The sequence below is a fragment of the Carassius gibelio genome, chromosome A2 (genome assembly GCF_023724105.1).
Source record: "Carassius gibelio isolate Cgi1373 ecotype wild population from Czech Republic chromosome A2, carGib1.2-hapl.c, whole genome shotgun sequence".
Classification (NCBI taxonomy): Eukaryota; Metazoa; Chordata; class Actinopteri; order Cypriniformes; family Cyprinidae; genus Carassius; species Carassius gibelio.
Genome location: NC_068372.1, coordinates 31,398,851 through 31,416,645, shown reverse-complemented (window position 1 = coordinate 31,416,645; position 17,795 = coordinate 31,398,851). Strand labels below are relative to the sequence as shown.

Sequence of the window (17,795 nt, the reverse complement as noted above, 5' to 3'; positions counted from 1 at the left end):
GTTAAATTTAAATGTTTTAAAAATAAATAAATAAATAAATGTATGCATTTAGCAGACGCTTTTATCCTAAACGACTTACAGTGCATTCAGGCTAAATTTTTTTACCTAACATGAAATAAATTTCCTTCCAGTCTGAATGTTTTAATATGTTGTGATAATTTCCTACATTATTATTGCTAAGGATAAATTAAATTACATTAAAAATAAACACAAAACTATAAAGCTCAATCAAACTTGATAGCGGAGTTGATTTATAAGTGACGCTTTTCTATCCAGCTCAGTCCAGTAGGTGGCGGTGTTGCGTCATTATAACTGAGAGCGCGCATGCGCAGTACGAGCTGTGCGCTGGCTCTTGCAGACAGCTGACACGCGAGAAGCATTTAGCAGCACTGCATGCATGGCAAACCAGAGAAATGCCGTTTTTTAACATGCACCTGTGCAGCGCGCCGTGTTTCTCTGAGGCCATTAACCCGCAGCCTGGTTGAAATAGTGCTCTGAATCGACAGCGAACTGGAAATGTCACGGAGACTCAACTAACCGCTCTGCAGCTTCTTGACTTTTTAAACCTCCTTGAATTCCTCGAATCACAAATCATAGTTGAATTCTCTTTTTAATCGAATGCGCCAAATTGTTGTCACTAGCGCTGGCGATAGTAAACAGTACTGAAATATTTACGGGGAGAAGGAAGGAGGCGTGACAGGAAACCCCCCAAATTAGGAGCTGCTTCCTGCTGTCTCTGGGTTCACCATGCTGCGCTTGATCCGCGTGCTGGAGCGTGTACGCGCGTGTAGCGAGGTTCCCGCGCGCAACCGACTCTGGACCAAAGTCACCGAGCTGTCAGTGAGACTCTCCAGCACCAAAGCTGCTCCGCGGCTCCGAAGAATGGACTACCAGGTAACGCGGACTTCGTCCTTATGTCAATGTGTGAACTGGATGTATGGAAATTATTACCAATAATTGTTGAGTTTGTGCGTTTTTGTTTGCAATTTTTTGGGGGCTCGGCTAAAATAGCGCGGTAAATCCAGCGCACGCGGCTGATTCAGAACATCAGCCGTTAGTTTAAAATCAAAGGGCGGCAATTTTTTCCGCGTAATGAGCTCATGGCTAGAGTGAGTTCCATTGAAGTCAATACATATTCTTACGGCAAGCCGTATAGACATTTATTTACATTTACATTTGGTCTTTTAGCAGACGCTTTTATCCAAAGCGATTTACAAATGCGGACAATAGAAGCAGTCAATAGAGCAATGATATATAAGTGCTACAACAAGTCTTAGTTAGCATAAACGCAGTACACGTAGCAAGTGTTTTAAATAATAAAATAAATAAAAAGAAAACCGATAGAATAGAAAAAGAATAAAGCAAGCTAGAGTTTCCAGAGGTCTTTTTATAATTGTATAATCAATTAAAATAACGTAGATAGAATACAAAAATATTACAAAGGTTGTTAGTTATCTATAATAAACCTAGTAACAAAATTGTATTAGTATTTTTGCAATGCAACTTATTTCTTTGTTTCTAGTCACTGGTAACTACAAGCAACTGTTAACAAAACTTAAGTTGTTACAAATAAATTAATAGAAAGTTGTCACTGTTTGGATAGCAAAGAAATTAGTACTAGGATTTAATTAATTAGCCTTGCAGTTATTTCTCAATTGGATTATTTACTAATGTTTTACAAGAATTAACACAAAAATAGAGACTAGTAATAGCAATGGCTGTCAAAACGGCTTGCCATATATTCTACTTACTTTCATAAAGCCATGTGCTCAGGCAGCCATAACTGAGGATTAACTTATGTGTGTGTAGAAAAGATCCAGTTATGGTCGTTATTGAGACTCTGGTATCTCTTATGTTTGTTTATCAGAGAATTAGGTGAAGATTGATACAGTAGATGTAAAATCTGACGTGTAAAATTATTAGTCAATGTCACAAAAAGATTTATTGGTAGAATTGTTAACATTTGGAATATTGACAAAATGCTGAATTTATTCCTTTATGGTTAAAACTGTAGGACATTATTTTGATTATTATATTTGAAATATAGGACATGAAGAGAAATCAAAAAGACAGTAAAATAACAATTACTGAATGCTTTGCTTATATATATATTATGTAATATGTACATGGTATAGTAGTAGAATAGTATGCTTTTTTTAAGAACATGAAAGTTTTGTAATTAGTGCTGTCAAAGATTAAGCAAATCCAAAATAAGTGTTAGTTTAAATAATATATGTACCCGTACTGTCTACATTTATTATGTTTTAAAAATATACATGCATGTATATATTTAAGAAATATATTTTGTTTATATATTAAATATATTTATACATAACATTTTATGTAAATATAAACATGTAAAAGCATGTAAATATTTTCAAAATATATCCTGAACGTGTATTTATTTATAAGTACGAGATAAATATACACAGTACACCCACATATTATGTAAACAAAAGCTTTTATTGTGGATGTGATTAATTGTTTTTCAGCACTAATTGTAATATTCACGTTTCTTAAACTACTTGCATATCTTAGAAATTTTTTTTAGAGGTTTCCTCAGATTTGTTATGGTGTCAGGTTTTGCCTAATCTTATGTCACTAGTCAAGGATGTTTTATTTTGTTAATATATGCGACCAACCAACCAAAACATTCAGTAATAAAAACATTAGGGTTTCATTTGACAGTCGTAATTTGATTGTACTTTATAAACCAGATGTCCTGGCTAAACATTGACTTACTGTTATGAAAGAGTTCAGAAGTTCAGTTTTTGTTAGTAAAGCAAGAGTAAAGCCTAATTCCGTAGAGGCTAAAGCTTCACATGGACATCTGGCTATCCTCTGAATATTAGCTCAAAATGACACTTGTATAACAAGTTGTAAATCTGGATTGGATGTAAACATGAGAGTCTTGTGAAGTCCAGAGCTGTTGTCTGAGATGGCATGAAATCTTTGAGATCCTGTAGCATTATGAATGTGTTTCAGGATGCGGTTTGCACCCTCAACACCCTCCAGACGAACGCCAGCGCGCTGGAGCAGGTGAAGAGAGAGAGAGGTCATCCTCAGCTCCAGCTGCAGGCCATGAGAGGCTTCCTCCAGCGGGCAGGACTCAAGGTATCAGCTTCACAGCACTAAAACACTCCTGATTGGAGTGAATGGTATCGCCCACATCCTTATATGACTGTAGGAGTGCTTTTATATCACACTAACTCCATTAATGATATTTGTGCATCATTAATCCTTGACTGATTAAGAGATTTAATTGACAGCTTAGTGAGCGAATAATATACAATTTCTGTGAATTAGGACAACATTGTGTAAAAAGTATTTAAATATCAGCGTTAAATGCATCAATAAATGCCAGTGTGCATGCATGCATACATCAAATCTCTGTAAGCATATGCTTTAGCCTTTGTGCATTTTTGTGTATAATGTGTCACTGACTAATTTGGGAAAATTAAATACATTAAAAATTAAATATAATTCTTTTTTTTTTTTCATTTTTGTTAAATTATATCTTTTTATTTGCACCTTAGACACAAAGCAACTGATGAGATTCATAAAGTTTTTTTCCTTATTTTGACTTGAAACATTTATTTTAATTACAAAATTAATTGTAAATAATATTTTCTAGATTTATTATGATTTAGCATGTGTATTTTTGGAGCTTAAATAACAAAGTGGGAATGCCTACATCCAGATCCAGTGAATTGAATGATTTACAAATGAAGGGTACTTAATTTTATAAAAAAAATTATTTATTTTAATAAATTGAGTAAGATGGCACATAAAAAAACTGTACATTATTTATTTAAACCTTAAGCCTCATAAAAAGACTCATTAATATAAATGACACATTATTTAAACCGTATAATGCTTATAATTGTAAAACTATTATAAGATACATTTAAAGCCATTATAGTCAATATCTGCTTAACTGTGACCGCTCATTGGAAGCCAAAAACAACTAAACTCTGCTTCATATCATGAAAACAAATTCTTGCACATCTTTACTTGTTAAAACATCTTCACATCCATATTTTAATTGTAATATGTTTTCTAAATAACCATTCACAATGCGCTGATGTGTCCTGTTTGTCCTCAGGTAGATGAACTTGATCGTCTAAATATTATTCATGTAACTGGAACGAAAGGAAAGGTAAACCTGTTCACCTTTCAGTAAAAATTTCCATCAAGTTATAAAGTTCAATAAAATGATGAAAGTATATATGTTTTTTTTAGGGTTCAACATGTGCCTTTACAGAACAGATTTTGAGAAACTATGGCTTCCGGACTGGATTCTACAGGTATTATAACCAGTCATAATACTTCAGTTTTTGGAGATAAACGTGTTTATAGTCATTCTTTAGTGATTGTGGGTGCAGCAGGGTTTTTAAATCTGTGTAAGTGTTGCGTAACTCCTTTGTTTATTCATGCATGCACATGTATGAACTTTGCTTGATCTGTCCACTCAAATAAACAAGTTCTTTGAGGAGAAAGTAAAGCTATGTGCTGTGTCAGTATTACCGTGTGAATGACGTAATCAGTCTGTCCTAGGTTTTGTTGAACTTGAGCTCAAACTTAATGATTTACAGTACATAATCATCAACTGTTGTTCACAGTGAAACCTTTAAGGCCTTAAACAAACACTGTAGTAAAGTTGTTACATTGACTGTGTTCTCTTTATTGTGGAGCTTGATTTGTGTGATGTTTATTTTCTGCATTCTCTCTTTAGTTCACCTCATTTGGTGCAAGTGAGAGAGCGAATCAGAATCAACGGGCAGCCAATAGGAAAAGAGCTTTTCACCAAATACTTCTGGCAGGTGTATTGTCGACTGGAGGAGACAAAGGTGAGACGGACTATGTTTTTAAGACGGTATGCAATGTAGGCACTCTCTAACATTCACCAATTAAACTTCTTCCTAAGTTGTTTATATCCCAGACAGTTTTTGAAAACGAATGGTAAAAAACAGCTCAGTCATTAATTATGATTATGACAAAATCCTAAACATGTACCATATGATGATAGGATGAAATGTGTTAATACATGCAAATAAGAATATATTCATATCACAGCCACTATTGTGATCTGCTAACCTCCACATATCAATAATTGCATGTAAAGTTTTATTAATGATTTTGATGCAAAAAAAAAAAAAGAAGTGGTAGCATTTGTGAAGAAGTGGTAGCTTTAAACAATGATCTGGTTCTTGAGTTTTAATGCTTTAGTTCCTATGAAGGCAGTGCATGTTTCCTGCTGGCTGCTTTGTTACATTCGCATCTGTTCCATGTTAACTGTGTTAAGTGTAAATGCGAGGCGTCTGGCCATGTAATTGCATAATCACGACAGCGTGTCAAATCATGTGAGGAAAGAACTGAGCCTAAAATGTCTCTTTGAAAATCTGCATTCATGTATCCTTTAAATGGCAGTGTACAGCTGATTTTTAAAGGCTTTCTTTGTCATAACATTTGTGTTTAACTTTTCAGGATGCACATTGTGGCAGCATGCCTGCTTATTTCCGCTTTCTCACCATCTTGGCCTTTCACATCTTTCTACAGGAGAAGGTGAGCAACATTACTGAACTGTTTTATCTGTAATCATTTTATAACTACAGTTGAGCCTGATCAACATATTTAATCGTGATCGACTGCTGGCTTTTTATTACTCCGTTATCATCTTATCAGTGGTGTCAAAGTTGAATTATTTTGTCTCCGGGATCCTTGTCCTTTATTATAAATGCTTAAGGTTATTGTTCTTCACCTGAATTCTGTGTGCGTCTCTGTCTCTGTGCAGGTTGATTTGGCCGTCTTTGAGGTTGGGATCGGTGGAGCGTATGACTGCACTAATATCATCAGGTATCACAGCGCACTTCAGCTTTGTCTCTTTCTCTTCTGCTTCAGTGTAGCATGTCTAATACTATCTTTGTGCTGCTCTAGTCTAGTGTGAACTCCATTTAATCTCCATTCATTTAGCTTTTCATAATTCAAGCCTGACACATTCCTGTCCAATCATTGATCTGCATTCTTCATGAGTTTCATTGATCCTACCCTATCAGTAATGATCCTGACTGACAATAGGAAATGTGAAAATAAAGAAATTTTATGTGATCTTATGCTCAAGAACACCTAATAATGACAGCTTCTCTTTATTCAAAAACACCTTTGCTTTAGTTGCACACAGAATCTTTCTAAAACGTTAAAGGCATGACAATTTGCTGAACAGTGAGTCACCGTCCGAGACGTAGAAGGGTTTGTTTCTTTATAAGAACAGATTTAAATAAATTGAGCATTACATCACTTGCTCACCAGTGCAGTGAATGGGTGCCGTCAGAATGAGAGTCCAAACAGCTGATAAAAACATCACAATAATCTACACGACTCCAGTCCATCAGATAACATCTTGAATTGAAAAGCTGTGTTTGTAAGAAACAAATACATTCAAGCCTAATGCAAACCTGAAATACAGACCCAGTTCATACAAGTTGAATCATTTATGTAAGGTCTTTCACATGTGTTTTTCCATTAGTGTGATAATAATTTGTAATCATTAAAGGACTACAAAATGAATCCTACAAAACCTGTATTAATAACTGGAAGGTTGTGGAGGGTTGAAATTACACTGTTAAGGTGATGTGTATAATATTTACGATTTTTCAAGAGCACAACTATCCAGTTGGATTTTTTGTTGTTGTAACTTGATATTTTGTGATTGCGCTTGGTGCTGCTTATGGGACAGAAATGATACGCTTCATTATAAAAGTGATTGAGGTTTAATTTATTCAAATGTTTTTCCTAGGCGTCCCTGGGTGTGTGGCGTCTCTTCTTTAGGCATAGATCACACCAGCATACTGGGAGACACCATTGAGAAAATTGCCTGGCAGAAAGGAGGGATTTTTAAGGTGATTATTTGTGGCTCTTGTGTGAAAAAGAATCGAAAACTTTGCACGTACAGAGGATTTTAAGTGAATGTGTTTATTGCAGCCAGGAGTTCCTGCATTCACGGTCAAACAGCCTGATGGGCCGATGAAGGTGCTTCAAGAGAGAGCAGAAGAAATCGGGGTGAGAAATACAAACATGCACTGAAGTCACAATTCAGATTGCAGACAATGTTCTCACATTGTTCTCTGTTTCTCTCTCAGTGTTCGTTATCAGTGTGTCCTGATCTGGAGGAGTATCAGAGCGAGGCTTCGCTCCGGTTGGGTTTAGCCGGTCATCATCAGCGCAGTAACGCTTCTCTGGCTCTACAGCTCTCTCACACTTGGCTGCAGAGACACTTCCTCACAGGTGCGTGTTTCTGATAGTTTGTGTGTTAGTTCACATACCTCTGATTGTGATTTTAATCAGCTGTTTGTTCCTCAGATCCTGTGTCATCATCTCCAGTGGAGTTCAGCGGTGTGAGTCCAGCTCAAGCCTTCCATCCCAGTCCGGCAATGATAAAAGGTCTGGAAAAACACACCTAGTGAACTGCTTTGATGTGTGCTGCCTACATGGGCAGAAATTAGCAACAGACAGGGATGTTATTGCTGCATTCTGTATTTCATGCAAAATTTCCTTTTCAGATTTTATTAAAATGACCACTTTTGAGACTTGAGCTTGCAGCCTTTTGGTTACTTGTCCTGATGTTTAATCACTAAAATTACTAAATCACAGTCTTGGAAGCGTCAAAGTGCATTTAGCAGTTGTAGGTAATATATATGACGTTTTCACAGGTCTTGCGGAGACTGAGTGGCCTGGGCGCAATCAAACACTAAAACACGGTCCTGTGACGTATTTCCTGGATGGAGCTCATACCACACGCAGCATGCAGGCCTGTGTCTGCTGGTTCAGCGAGATCGCACCACAACATGAGAGAAATGCAGGGTGAGAAGGCCTTCCTCTTTTACTCAGAGAGTGGATCATGGCGTTATTAAAGGGATAGTTCACCCCAAATTAAAATTCTGCCATTAATTATGCACCCTCGTGTCGTTCCAAACCCTTAAGACCTTCGTTCATCTTCAGAACACAAATTAAGATATTTTTGATCAAATCCGAGAGCTCTCTGACCCTCACATAGACAGCAAGGGAACTACCACGATCAAGGCACAGAAATATAGCAAGGACATCGGTAAAATAGTCCATTTGACATCAGATTTTTTTTTTTGTCATTATTTTTGTTTTCTTTGTGCACAAAAAGTATTTTCATAGCTTCATAACATTACATTTGAACACTGATGTCACATGGACTATGTTAACGATGTCTTTACTACCTTTCTGGTATGCGAACGTTTCAGTCGTGTTGCTGTCAATGCAGGGTCAGAGAGCTCTTGGATTTAATTAAAAGTATCTTCATTTGTTTTTAGAAGATGGTACAACATGAAGGTGAGTAATTAATGTCAGAGTTTTTAATTTTTGGGTGAGCTATCCCTTTACCGCAAAGTCATGGGTTCCATTCCCAGGGAAGCTGTGAACTTATAAAATACATGCATGCAATTAATACTGTGTAGGTCCTTTTTAGATAAAAGCATCTGCTTGATGCAACTGTGTAAATGTAAATAAGAACCAAAACGATCTGTTTTCTAAAATATGATTGTAAATTTAAAACTGAAAGGTATAAACGCAAATCTAAAGATGTTGTAGAAACTCGAGAATACAGACAGACAGTGTTTAATTTGTGTTGGTGTTTAATGCTCTGTGTGTTTGCAGGGGTTCAGTAGTGAGGGTGCTCTTATTCAACGCTACAGGAGAGAGAGACTGTGCTGCTATGCTCAAACTGCTCGTAGTGAGTTATTTCACAGTTTTTAATCATATTAATCTGCACTAAGCCAACCAGACTCATGTTTGTTTGTATTAATAGCATTCTAACGCTTGTTCTTTGTTGTAGCCCTGTCTTTTTGATTTCGCCGTGTTCTGTCCGAACATCACAGAAGCAATAGCGACCTGTAATGCAGGTAAGAGACGCTTCCCGCCGTCATCCTGTGTAAGAGATCCAGACGCAGAAGATGATATGAGATCTAGTCAATCAATAAGAGGTGAAGATAGATGTTTTGAGTGGTTCAGGACCAAATCTTTTGGTGATCCCAGTTTTAAGATGTCTTAAGTGTGCTGAACTTGGCAACATTTTATGGATGAATTTAACTTTTAGAATGAAGATCAATGAAGGCTTTTTAGAGTTTGCCTTTATAGATGTATTGGCCAAAATATACTGCAAAATCAGGCTATCCGGAAAAGAATTGCAATGAGAGAGTATATATAAAAAAATTTATGTTATGTAATTTTATATAATATATTTCATAAAATAAATGCTTTTTATTTGAATTTAATTTATGAAAAATGTAATTCAAGTTTAATTAAATGATACCGAATTACATGATTAGGAATAATTTTTTTTTATTCAATATTGAAACATTGATTAAATATTTCAGGAAACTCATTTGAAATGTGCTTTCATATCCAGTATTTCTAAGTGTTTCTTGCTTTTTGGTGAATCGAGCAAAAATTAACATCAGACTATTAGAAAGATCTCCCTTGAGCTGTTACGTTGAGTTTTTGGAAGATTTCTGATAATTTTACATGAAGATTGTTTCAGACAAATCACTTGAAAGATTATATTTTGGTTAGAATGATGCATTACAAGTAGGTTTTTTTGCATTCTGCATTTTAATAACACACTCTGTCCTTCAGACCAACAGAACTTTAATGTTTCTGTGGAGAACATGCTCACACGTTGCCTGGACAACCAGCAGAGCTGGCGCGTTCTGAATGGCCAGGGGGAGAAACCAGAGGCGGAGCTTCTGATCGGAGGCGGTTTGCCATTGGTGGCAGAAAGACACAGCCACACACTGGTGTTTCCCTGCATCCTCAGCGCTCTGCAGTGGATCAGTCAGGGAAGAGACTCGGTACTGTCAGACCCAAACAAATGTGTCATACCCGTTAAACCTAGCATAAACGCCAAAGCCGCTCCGCTACGAGAGGCTGTGAACATACACGTCCTAATCACAGGTAGTTTACACCTGGTGGGAGGGGCTTTAAAACACCTGGACCCTGCTTTAAACTCATAACGTACATATGCATGTGTCTGCAGTGCCAGACATCCAGCCAAACACCCAGTGCCTGAACCCTCTGTCCCAGCACTCAGAGGAGTAGTTCACCCAAAAAAAGTTTACTCACCCTCAGACCGTTTAAGATGTAGAGGAATTTGTTCATTCATCAGAACAGATTTAAAGAAATTCATCACTTGCTCACCAATGGATCACCTGCAGTGAATGGGTGCCGTCAGAATGAGTGTCCAAACAGCTGATAAAAACATCACAACACAGTTAAGGTTTTTTGACTGAAACAACTTTTGAAAAGCAGAAAGCAGTATTATGGACCCATGTTTTAAATGAAATCAAAGGTTTAAAGCAAAGATGTCTTTATTATGGTGGACTTGTTTCATATAATCATGCATCTTTTTCTTCACAAGATGTTCACTGATGGACTAGAGTGGTGTGGATTATTGTTATTTTTTTATCAGCTGTTTGGAGTCTCATTCTGACGGCACCCATTCACTGCAGAGGATCCATTGCTAAACAAGTGATGTAATGCTAAATAGATTCTCCAAATCTGATTAATAAACAAACTCGGTTACATTTGAGATGGCCTGAGGGCGAGTACACTGTCGGCTAGTTTTAATTTTTGGGTGAAATATTCCTTCAACAGATCACTGTTTTACTGTAAAATTCACAGCAAATCATGGATTAAATCTTTTCTTCTTGAATCCATCCATTTTTCGTTATGAAGAGCATTGGACCAGTTTATGTAAAAAGCACATAAATCCATATCTACTTGAGCTGTTTATGTTTACTTTATTGGGATACTTTAATTTGAAGTACTTAAAGTACATTCAGTTCATTTTCTGTCTAATCTTTTTTTATTATTTGACACTACAGTTTTGATGTTTTAACCTGATCTTTCCATTCATGAAATAGAAAGTCAGGTTGATTGTTCATCAGTGTTAATGTTTTTGTTTTTTATAGCGCTGAAATAATTGTGCCATATATAATACACAGTTCTCAAATTATATAATATTAATGTGTCACTTCTTAAGCAAAATTATGTTCAAATTGTGTCAACACTGTGGTTCTACATTTACATTTTATATTCATGCCCTTTGTGCTAATGTTAAATATACGCAAATAAATATTAAAAAAGCCAACATAAATGTAAGTTCTATATTTTTACTCTTTATTTTCTTCTTGTCTTTTTCTTTTTTAAATAAATGCATGGCTATGCCCACATCTGTTTATAGTGAATAAAAATGTTAAGTGTTTTGTGTGTGTGTGTATACATCAGAGGTCTGGATGTGTAAAAAAAAAAAAAAAAAAATGGACTGTCAAATATGACTAATGTTTTGAATTTTAATGTAATAATTTTTTTGTAGCATTTTATGTACTATAGTAAACAGGAGAGTGTATAATCTATTTTCAAATGCAACCTGGATTTTGAATATGAGAACTTGGTTTTGGGCTAATTTTGTTATATATGACAGACTGGATAATAATAACAACAATGTGACTGAATATTAATTTTGATCAATAAAGATCATACCACTCTTGTCTTAAAGTGTCATAGAGTCCTATTAAAAGTCTTAATGTACTGTATATACCAGGTGTAAAATGAATAAAAATTCAAAGTTGTTTGTGTCTATATTGCATTCATTGTTATTATATATAATAATAATATTTATTTTATTTTTCTTATACAATGTCCAATTTCTATCCATCTCATATCCTATGTCACATTGAGATATGAGTCTAGGTATTGTTCTGCCGGATAAAATACGTTTCATCAAAATAAGTTTAAATCTACAATTAAAAAATAAACACATTTGACTAGAGTATCTTCATGTGATAATCGCGGATCCTTCAGGTGCCGCTAGAGGTTTTCTTGACGTGGTTGAATCCGTCCTGCGGACCGCAGAGGAACAGCAAGGATGCAGCGCGACAAAACCGGAAGCTCCGGCGGTGGGGATAAGTACGAATATTTTAACAATAATCTATCTTTTATCAGTCATTTGAAATATTAAAAACTGTATTATGTTTATCTTTAACATGTCAAGCACACATCTGTACCGTTTAAATATAGTTGGTGTTTTAAGTAACGGTGTAAAGCTGATATTTGCGCGTGTGGGTTTGTGTGTTTGTCTTTGTCGAGGGCCGAGAGAAGAACACGAAACCACCCACACAGACAAAACAGCGTCTTATAAGACGAACTATTGTGTATTTAAAACTGAAATATGCCAAAATGCGTCTGTACGAGTGTTGTTGTTATTATATTAATCTCAATTTAAGAACATCAGGTGGAAAGGAGTGTTTAAAAACAAATGTGACCTTGGATTACAAAACCATTAGGGTCAATTTTTTTAAATTGAGATTTATATATCATCAGAATTTTGGATAAATAAGCTTTCAGTTGATGTATGGTTTGTTAGGACAGTAGGAAAATATGAAACTATTTGCAAATCTGGAATCTGAGGGTGCAAAAAAAATCTAAATAATGAGAAAATCGCCTTTAAAGTTGTCGAAATGAAGTCCTTAGCTATGCATCTTCCTAATTACAAATATATTTATGGTAGGAGATTTACTAAATATCTTCATGGAACACGATCTTTACTTAATGTCCTAATGATTTTTGGCATAAAAGAAAAATGTATCCTTTTGACCCATACAAGGTATTGTTGGTTATTTCTAAAAAAATATATATATATATAAATTCCTGTGCTACTTATGACTGGTTTTGTGGTCCAGGGTCTCATATGTGTATGTTGTGTGTGTTCAGGCCGGACCGAGAGACCGCCATCATGTCTAAATACTATGATGGGGTCGAGTTTCCCTTCTGTGATGAATTCTCAAAATATGAGAAGCTGGCGAAGATCGGCCAGGGCACCTTCGGGTGAGTAAACCTAAGTGACGCTTGTTTAGGTAAATAAACTGTAATATACATTTGATCTGTTTATTACTGTTGTAATCCACTGTCAGGAAGAGAATGGCTGTTGTGTCTATAGGGGTCATTGTCATTAAAGGAATAGTTCAGCCAAAAATTAGTATTTGCCCACAGTTGGTTCATCCTCAGGCTATCCAAGAATTTAGATGGGTTTGTTTCTTCATCAGATTTGGAGAAATGTAGCATTGCATCACTTGCTCACCAATAGATCCTCTGCAGTGAATGGGTGCCGTCAGAATGAGAGTCCAAATAGCTGATAAAAACAACACAATAATCCACAAGTTATTCACACCCCTCCAGACCATCAGTTAATGTCTTGTGAAGTAAAAATATCCTTGTTTGTAATTAACTAATTCATCATTAAGATGTATTTAACTTCAAACGATTGCTTAAAAATGTCTAGGTCTAAGTCTCCAGTCAAAAAAAAGTCTATGCACAGTCTATGCACAGATCAAGCACCATATGTTGGTGGATTTAGATTTTTTTTAAATGGAGGAAGAGTTATTATGGATTATGGACTCATAGTATGTTAAAAGTTATGTTAAAAGGCCACAATGGATTTGTTTTCTGCAAATTAAAACCTAACATTTTTACTTCACTGGACTAATAACTAATGGACTGGAGTCATGTGGATTATTATGATGTTTTTATCAGTGATGCAATAATACATTTCTTCAAATCCTCTTTCGATGAAGATAAATGACCTGTGACTCTAAGACTGAGGAAATATTAAGCAAATTGTCATTTTGGGGTGAACTGTTTCTTTTGCTATATTTTGGATTGGAAGTAACCAAAGTGATTTCAGGCTGGATTAGCCATGAGGTTGAGTGATTCACTCATGTGTTTTCTCTTTGTAGGGAGGTGTTCAAGGCCAAACACAGACAGACGGGGAAGAAGGTGGCTTTAAAGAAAGTACTTATGGAGAATGAGAAAGAAGGGGTGAGAACATGTAGCATCTGTCCTGAACAGAAATCAAGTGATACACTAATTGGACTCTTGATTTAAAAGCAGATGTCTCACATTTAAGCGTCTTTGTGTTCTTCTCCTCAGTTTCCCATCACAGCTCTGAGGGAAATCAAGATCTTGCAGCTGCTCAAACATGAGAATGTGGTCAACCTCATTGAGATCTGCAGGACAAAAGGTGAGGAAGACCTACACAATCCGTGTTTAATTTGAATCTTCCCATGGTGTGTGTGTCTGCTGTCATGAAATGCATGGCATGGCTGTTTTTTTGACATGCAAATGTGGCTTTACAAGCGTTAATGTCTTTATGTCCACATTCTCGCGGTCATGGACAAACTGGAAATATAAAGGAATTTTTAAATTGTGAATTTTAGACCCGGAAAAGTCATTGAAATTAGTAAAAATTGTAAAAGTCAAAGACATTCTGCTGAAATATCATCAGCTAGACAATCATAATAATCATTACAATCATAGTAATCATGTAAATTCGTTGTTCTAAAAGTGTTGGGTCCGTGTAACTCACCCATTTTCAAATAATAGACAATGTGTTAAATTACATGATGTCTTGCTTTTGACATGAGGATTATGGATTATTTTAACAGTTTATTTTTCTCCTCTCTTCCTCTCCAGCCACTCAGTTTAACCGTTATAAGGGCAGCATCTATCTAGTGTTTGATTTCTGTGAGCACGACCTCGCTGGGCTGCTGAGCAACGCTAATGTTAAATTCACTCTGGCTGAGATCAAGAAGGTGATGCAGATGCTGCTGAACGGACTTTACTACATACACAGAAACAAGGTAAGATAGTGTGATGCTTACAGCTTGACTGCTAGCGTTCACAGATTATCTGATGTTAACGTGACTAAGAAACGACCCTGGGCTGTCTCTGTGATGCTTCCAGTCTCAGACTGAGTGTTTTGTGTGTTTGTGTCAGATCCTCCACAGAGACATGAAAGCGGCCAATGTTCTGATCACCAGAGAAGGCGTTCTGAAGCTGGCTGATTTTGGATTGGCCAGAGCCTTCAGTTTGGCTAAGAACAGTCAGGGGAACCGCTACACTAACCGGGTCGTCACACTGTGGTACCGACCGCCTGAACTGCTGCTGGGTAAGTGAAATACATCTTAAACGCTTGCAGTGGGATATAATGATTGGATTTTCACTGTGAGTATTTGTTGTTTTGTCAGGTGAGAGAGACTACGGGCCTCCCATAGATCTGTGGGGTGGAGGGTGTATCATGGCAGAGATGTGGACCAGGAGCCCCATCATGCAGGGCAACACAGAACAGCACCAGCTCACACTCATCAGTCAGCTGTGTGGCTCTGTTACTCCTGAGGTAACACACACACAACTGGGCTTTAGACCTCTTTACACATGGTTTATACATCTACTTTGGGTGGTCAGATCACAAATGTTGTTTTAAATGTTTGCATGTTCAAATGTGTCTAAGGGTGCTTTCAAACCTGCCTCATTTAGATCGGTTGAATTGTTCCAGAGTTCGTTTCTCCCTTTGGTGCGGTTCGTTTGAGCAGGTGTGAAAGCAGCAATCGCACTCGGGTGTGCGCACCAAAGGGGGACCAAACAAGCGTACCGAGACCTGCTTGAAGAGGTGGTCTCGGTAGACTTACAAGTGAACTCTGGAGCGGTTCGTTTGTGGTGAGAACGTGATCCGACCTCGAACAAACCCAACTGCAAAAAGTACTGATAATATTTGGACTAAACCAGCTGCCATAGTCAGCTGCGCTGTGCACTATGAGATGAGGAAGTGTTTGTTGACAGTATGCACTTTGGCATGGCAGCTCGTGGACAAACTTGGAGTAGTGAGGAGGTGCGGAGCCTCATAGAAATTTGGTCAGATGACCATGAGCATGTCAGAGTTAAGAAGAATTAATGCACGTCTCCGCTTGAAGTTACGAGCGATTCCCGCTCGCCGTTTGCACTGCAGTGCATTAGAACATTGTTTTCAAGCTGCATCCGCGCTTCATTATAGAAATGTATTGTTTGCATATTGTGGTGTATACACTCAATGTAATAGATTATGGCCAGGGACAAAACCAACCCGCGCAGTCGTCTCTCCATAGTTGTGTTGTCTCCATGTTGTTTGCTGGCTTTCCCTCTTATGTTGGGATTTTCCCGCACGTAAATTCTGACCAATCAAAAAGCAGTTTAGGAAATACGTCATGGCCAATGAGTGATGTGGATGTTGTCATGTGTCTGCATTTTGGTTCGTTTCAACTGGTTCGGACCAAAACAATCAGTGTGGTGTGAAAAGGAACCAAAAAAGTTGAAAAATGCTACAATGTATAATTGTTTGCCCTTGGTTCAGACCAAATGAATCGAACTAGAGATGTGAAAGCACCCTAAAGTGTCCACTTCTGATCTGTTTCTGTCAAATTAATATAAGGAAGAGCTAAAATTGCATTATTATACAAATACATCCTAGTTTTTATTTTTTTTTAATAACTAGAAAAAGAAAAAATATGAAACTGGGAATTTCTATTTTTTTTGGACTTGATGAATACAAAAACATGAATATGAAGCTTAAGCCCATGCTAATTTTTTATCTGTTTGCATATTTCATAAATATGAAACTTGAATTCATGCTCTATATTTATTTGAGTAATGCGTATATTTAACAATATTTATATGAATTTTTCCATAGCCATGCATTTATTTAACAAAAAAAAAGTACAAATCATAAATATAGAACTTAAATTTATGTTGGCTTTTTTAATATTTATTCGCATATATTTAACGTTAGTACAAAGGGCATGAATATAAAATGTCAATTTTATTTACTTATATTCAACCAAAATTAGTACAAAAATAATATGAATATAATATGAACATAATTATGAATTTTGAGTTCATGTGATTCAAAATGTCATTTATTATATTATTTGTTTTTATTGGATTTTTTGGCTTAAATATATCATGACATGAATACAAAAGCATAAATATGAAACTTGAATTCACGTTCTGTATTCATTTGAATTAATGTATATATTTAACAACAACAAAAAATCATAGTAAAAATAAATATAGAACTTAAATTCAAGTTGGCTTTTTAAATATTTATTTAAAATAATGTTTATTTGCATATTTAATAAAACAAAAATCATAAATGTTAAACTAGAATCCATGTTTCATATTAAAGTCTTATTCATGCATCTGTATTGTGTGCTGTCTCAGGTTTGGCCCGGTGTGGATAAGAAGTATGAGCTGTATCAGAAGATGGAGCTTCCTAAGGGTCAGAAGCGTAAGGTGAAGGACAGACTGAAGGCTTATGTGAAAGACCCGTACGCTCTGGACCTCATCGACAGACTGCTGGTTCTAGATCCAGCTCAGAGAATAGACAGCGACGACGCTCTCAACCACGACTTCTTCTGGTCCGACCCCATGCCCTCTGACCTCAAAAACATGCTCTCCACACACAACACCTCCATGTTTGAGTACCTGGCGCCGCCACGCAGGAGAGGTCACATGCCCCAGCAGCCAGCCAATCAGAACAGAAACCCTGCCACCACCAGCCAATCAGAGTTCGAAAGGGTTTTTTGATTCATCCGGCCAGCTGCTGACAAAATATAAGACATTTCCACATAATATCTTGAGTTATTGTTTTATCACAGTGTTGTGTTGGTCATCAGTAGAGCAGGCAGACACAGTTCCTGTTGTTTAGTGTTAACATCTAGATTACAAAAAATACTGATCATTGATGAGATGAGTTCAGTTTATATGAATTACTGAATCCATATTGAGCTGATCCAGAAAAACAGCATGCGTTTATTGTGCTGCCAGTGAACTGTGGGAGAAAAAATAATAAGTGTGCGTTATGTTTTCAGACAGATTCAGTGTAGTGTTGGAGATAAGTCTGC

The 17,795-nt window shown here is 36.5% G+C and overlaps 2 protein-coding genes across 3 annotated transcripts; both read left to right on the top strand.

Annotated features, from left to right (window-relative positions):
- Window positions 1-330: 330 nt before the first annotated feature.
- LOC127938975 (folylpolyglutamate synthase, mitochondrial-like) lies at window positions 331-11,654 on the top strand. Of its 2 annotated transcripts, none has more exons than XM_052535929.1 (15): window positions 331-894; window positions 2,986-3,114; window positions 4,106-4,159; window positions 4,243-4,307; window positions 4,736-4,850; window positions 5,488-5,565; window positions 5,795-5,856; window positions 6,797-6,899; window positions 6,982-7,059; window positions 7,140-7,284; window positions 7,360-7,440; window positions 7,710-7,860; window positions 8,683-8,758; window positions 8,861-9,008; window positions 9,661-11,654. In XM_052535929.1, the coding sequence occupies exons 1-15, from the start codon at window positions 748-750 to the stop codon at window positions 10,035-10,037; spliced, it is 1,809 nt and encodes a 602-aa protein (XP_052391889.1). In that variant the 5' UTR covers window positions 331-747; the 3' UTR covers window positions 10,038-11,654. The 2 variants fall into 2 exon arrangements, with proteins under 2 accessions (XP_052391889.1, XP_052391899.1); XM_052535939.1 differs by having other exon boundaries at window positions 333-894; window positions 8,861-8,927.
- A 200-nt stretch (window positions 11,655-11,854) lies between these two features.
- LOC127939001 (cyclin-dependent kinase 9) lies at window positions 11,855-17,722 on the top strand. The gene is made up of 8 exons (XM_052535975.1): window positions 11,855-11,991; window positions 12,796-12,909; window positions 13,818-13,899; window positions 14,011-14,101; window positions 14,554-14,720; window positions 14,857-15,028; window positions 15,108-15,256; window positions 17,113-17,722. Exons 1-8 carry the CDS (start codon window positions 11,951-11,953, stop codon window positions 17,476-17,478), a joined length of 1,182 nt encoding a protein of 393 aa, XP_052391935.1. The 5' UTR covers window positions 11,855-11,950; the 3' UTR covers window positions 17,479-17,722.
- The last annotated feature ends 73 nt before the right edge of the window (window positions 17,723-17,795 follow it).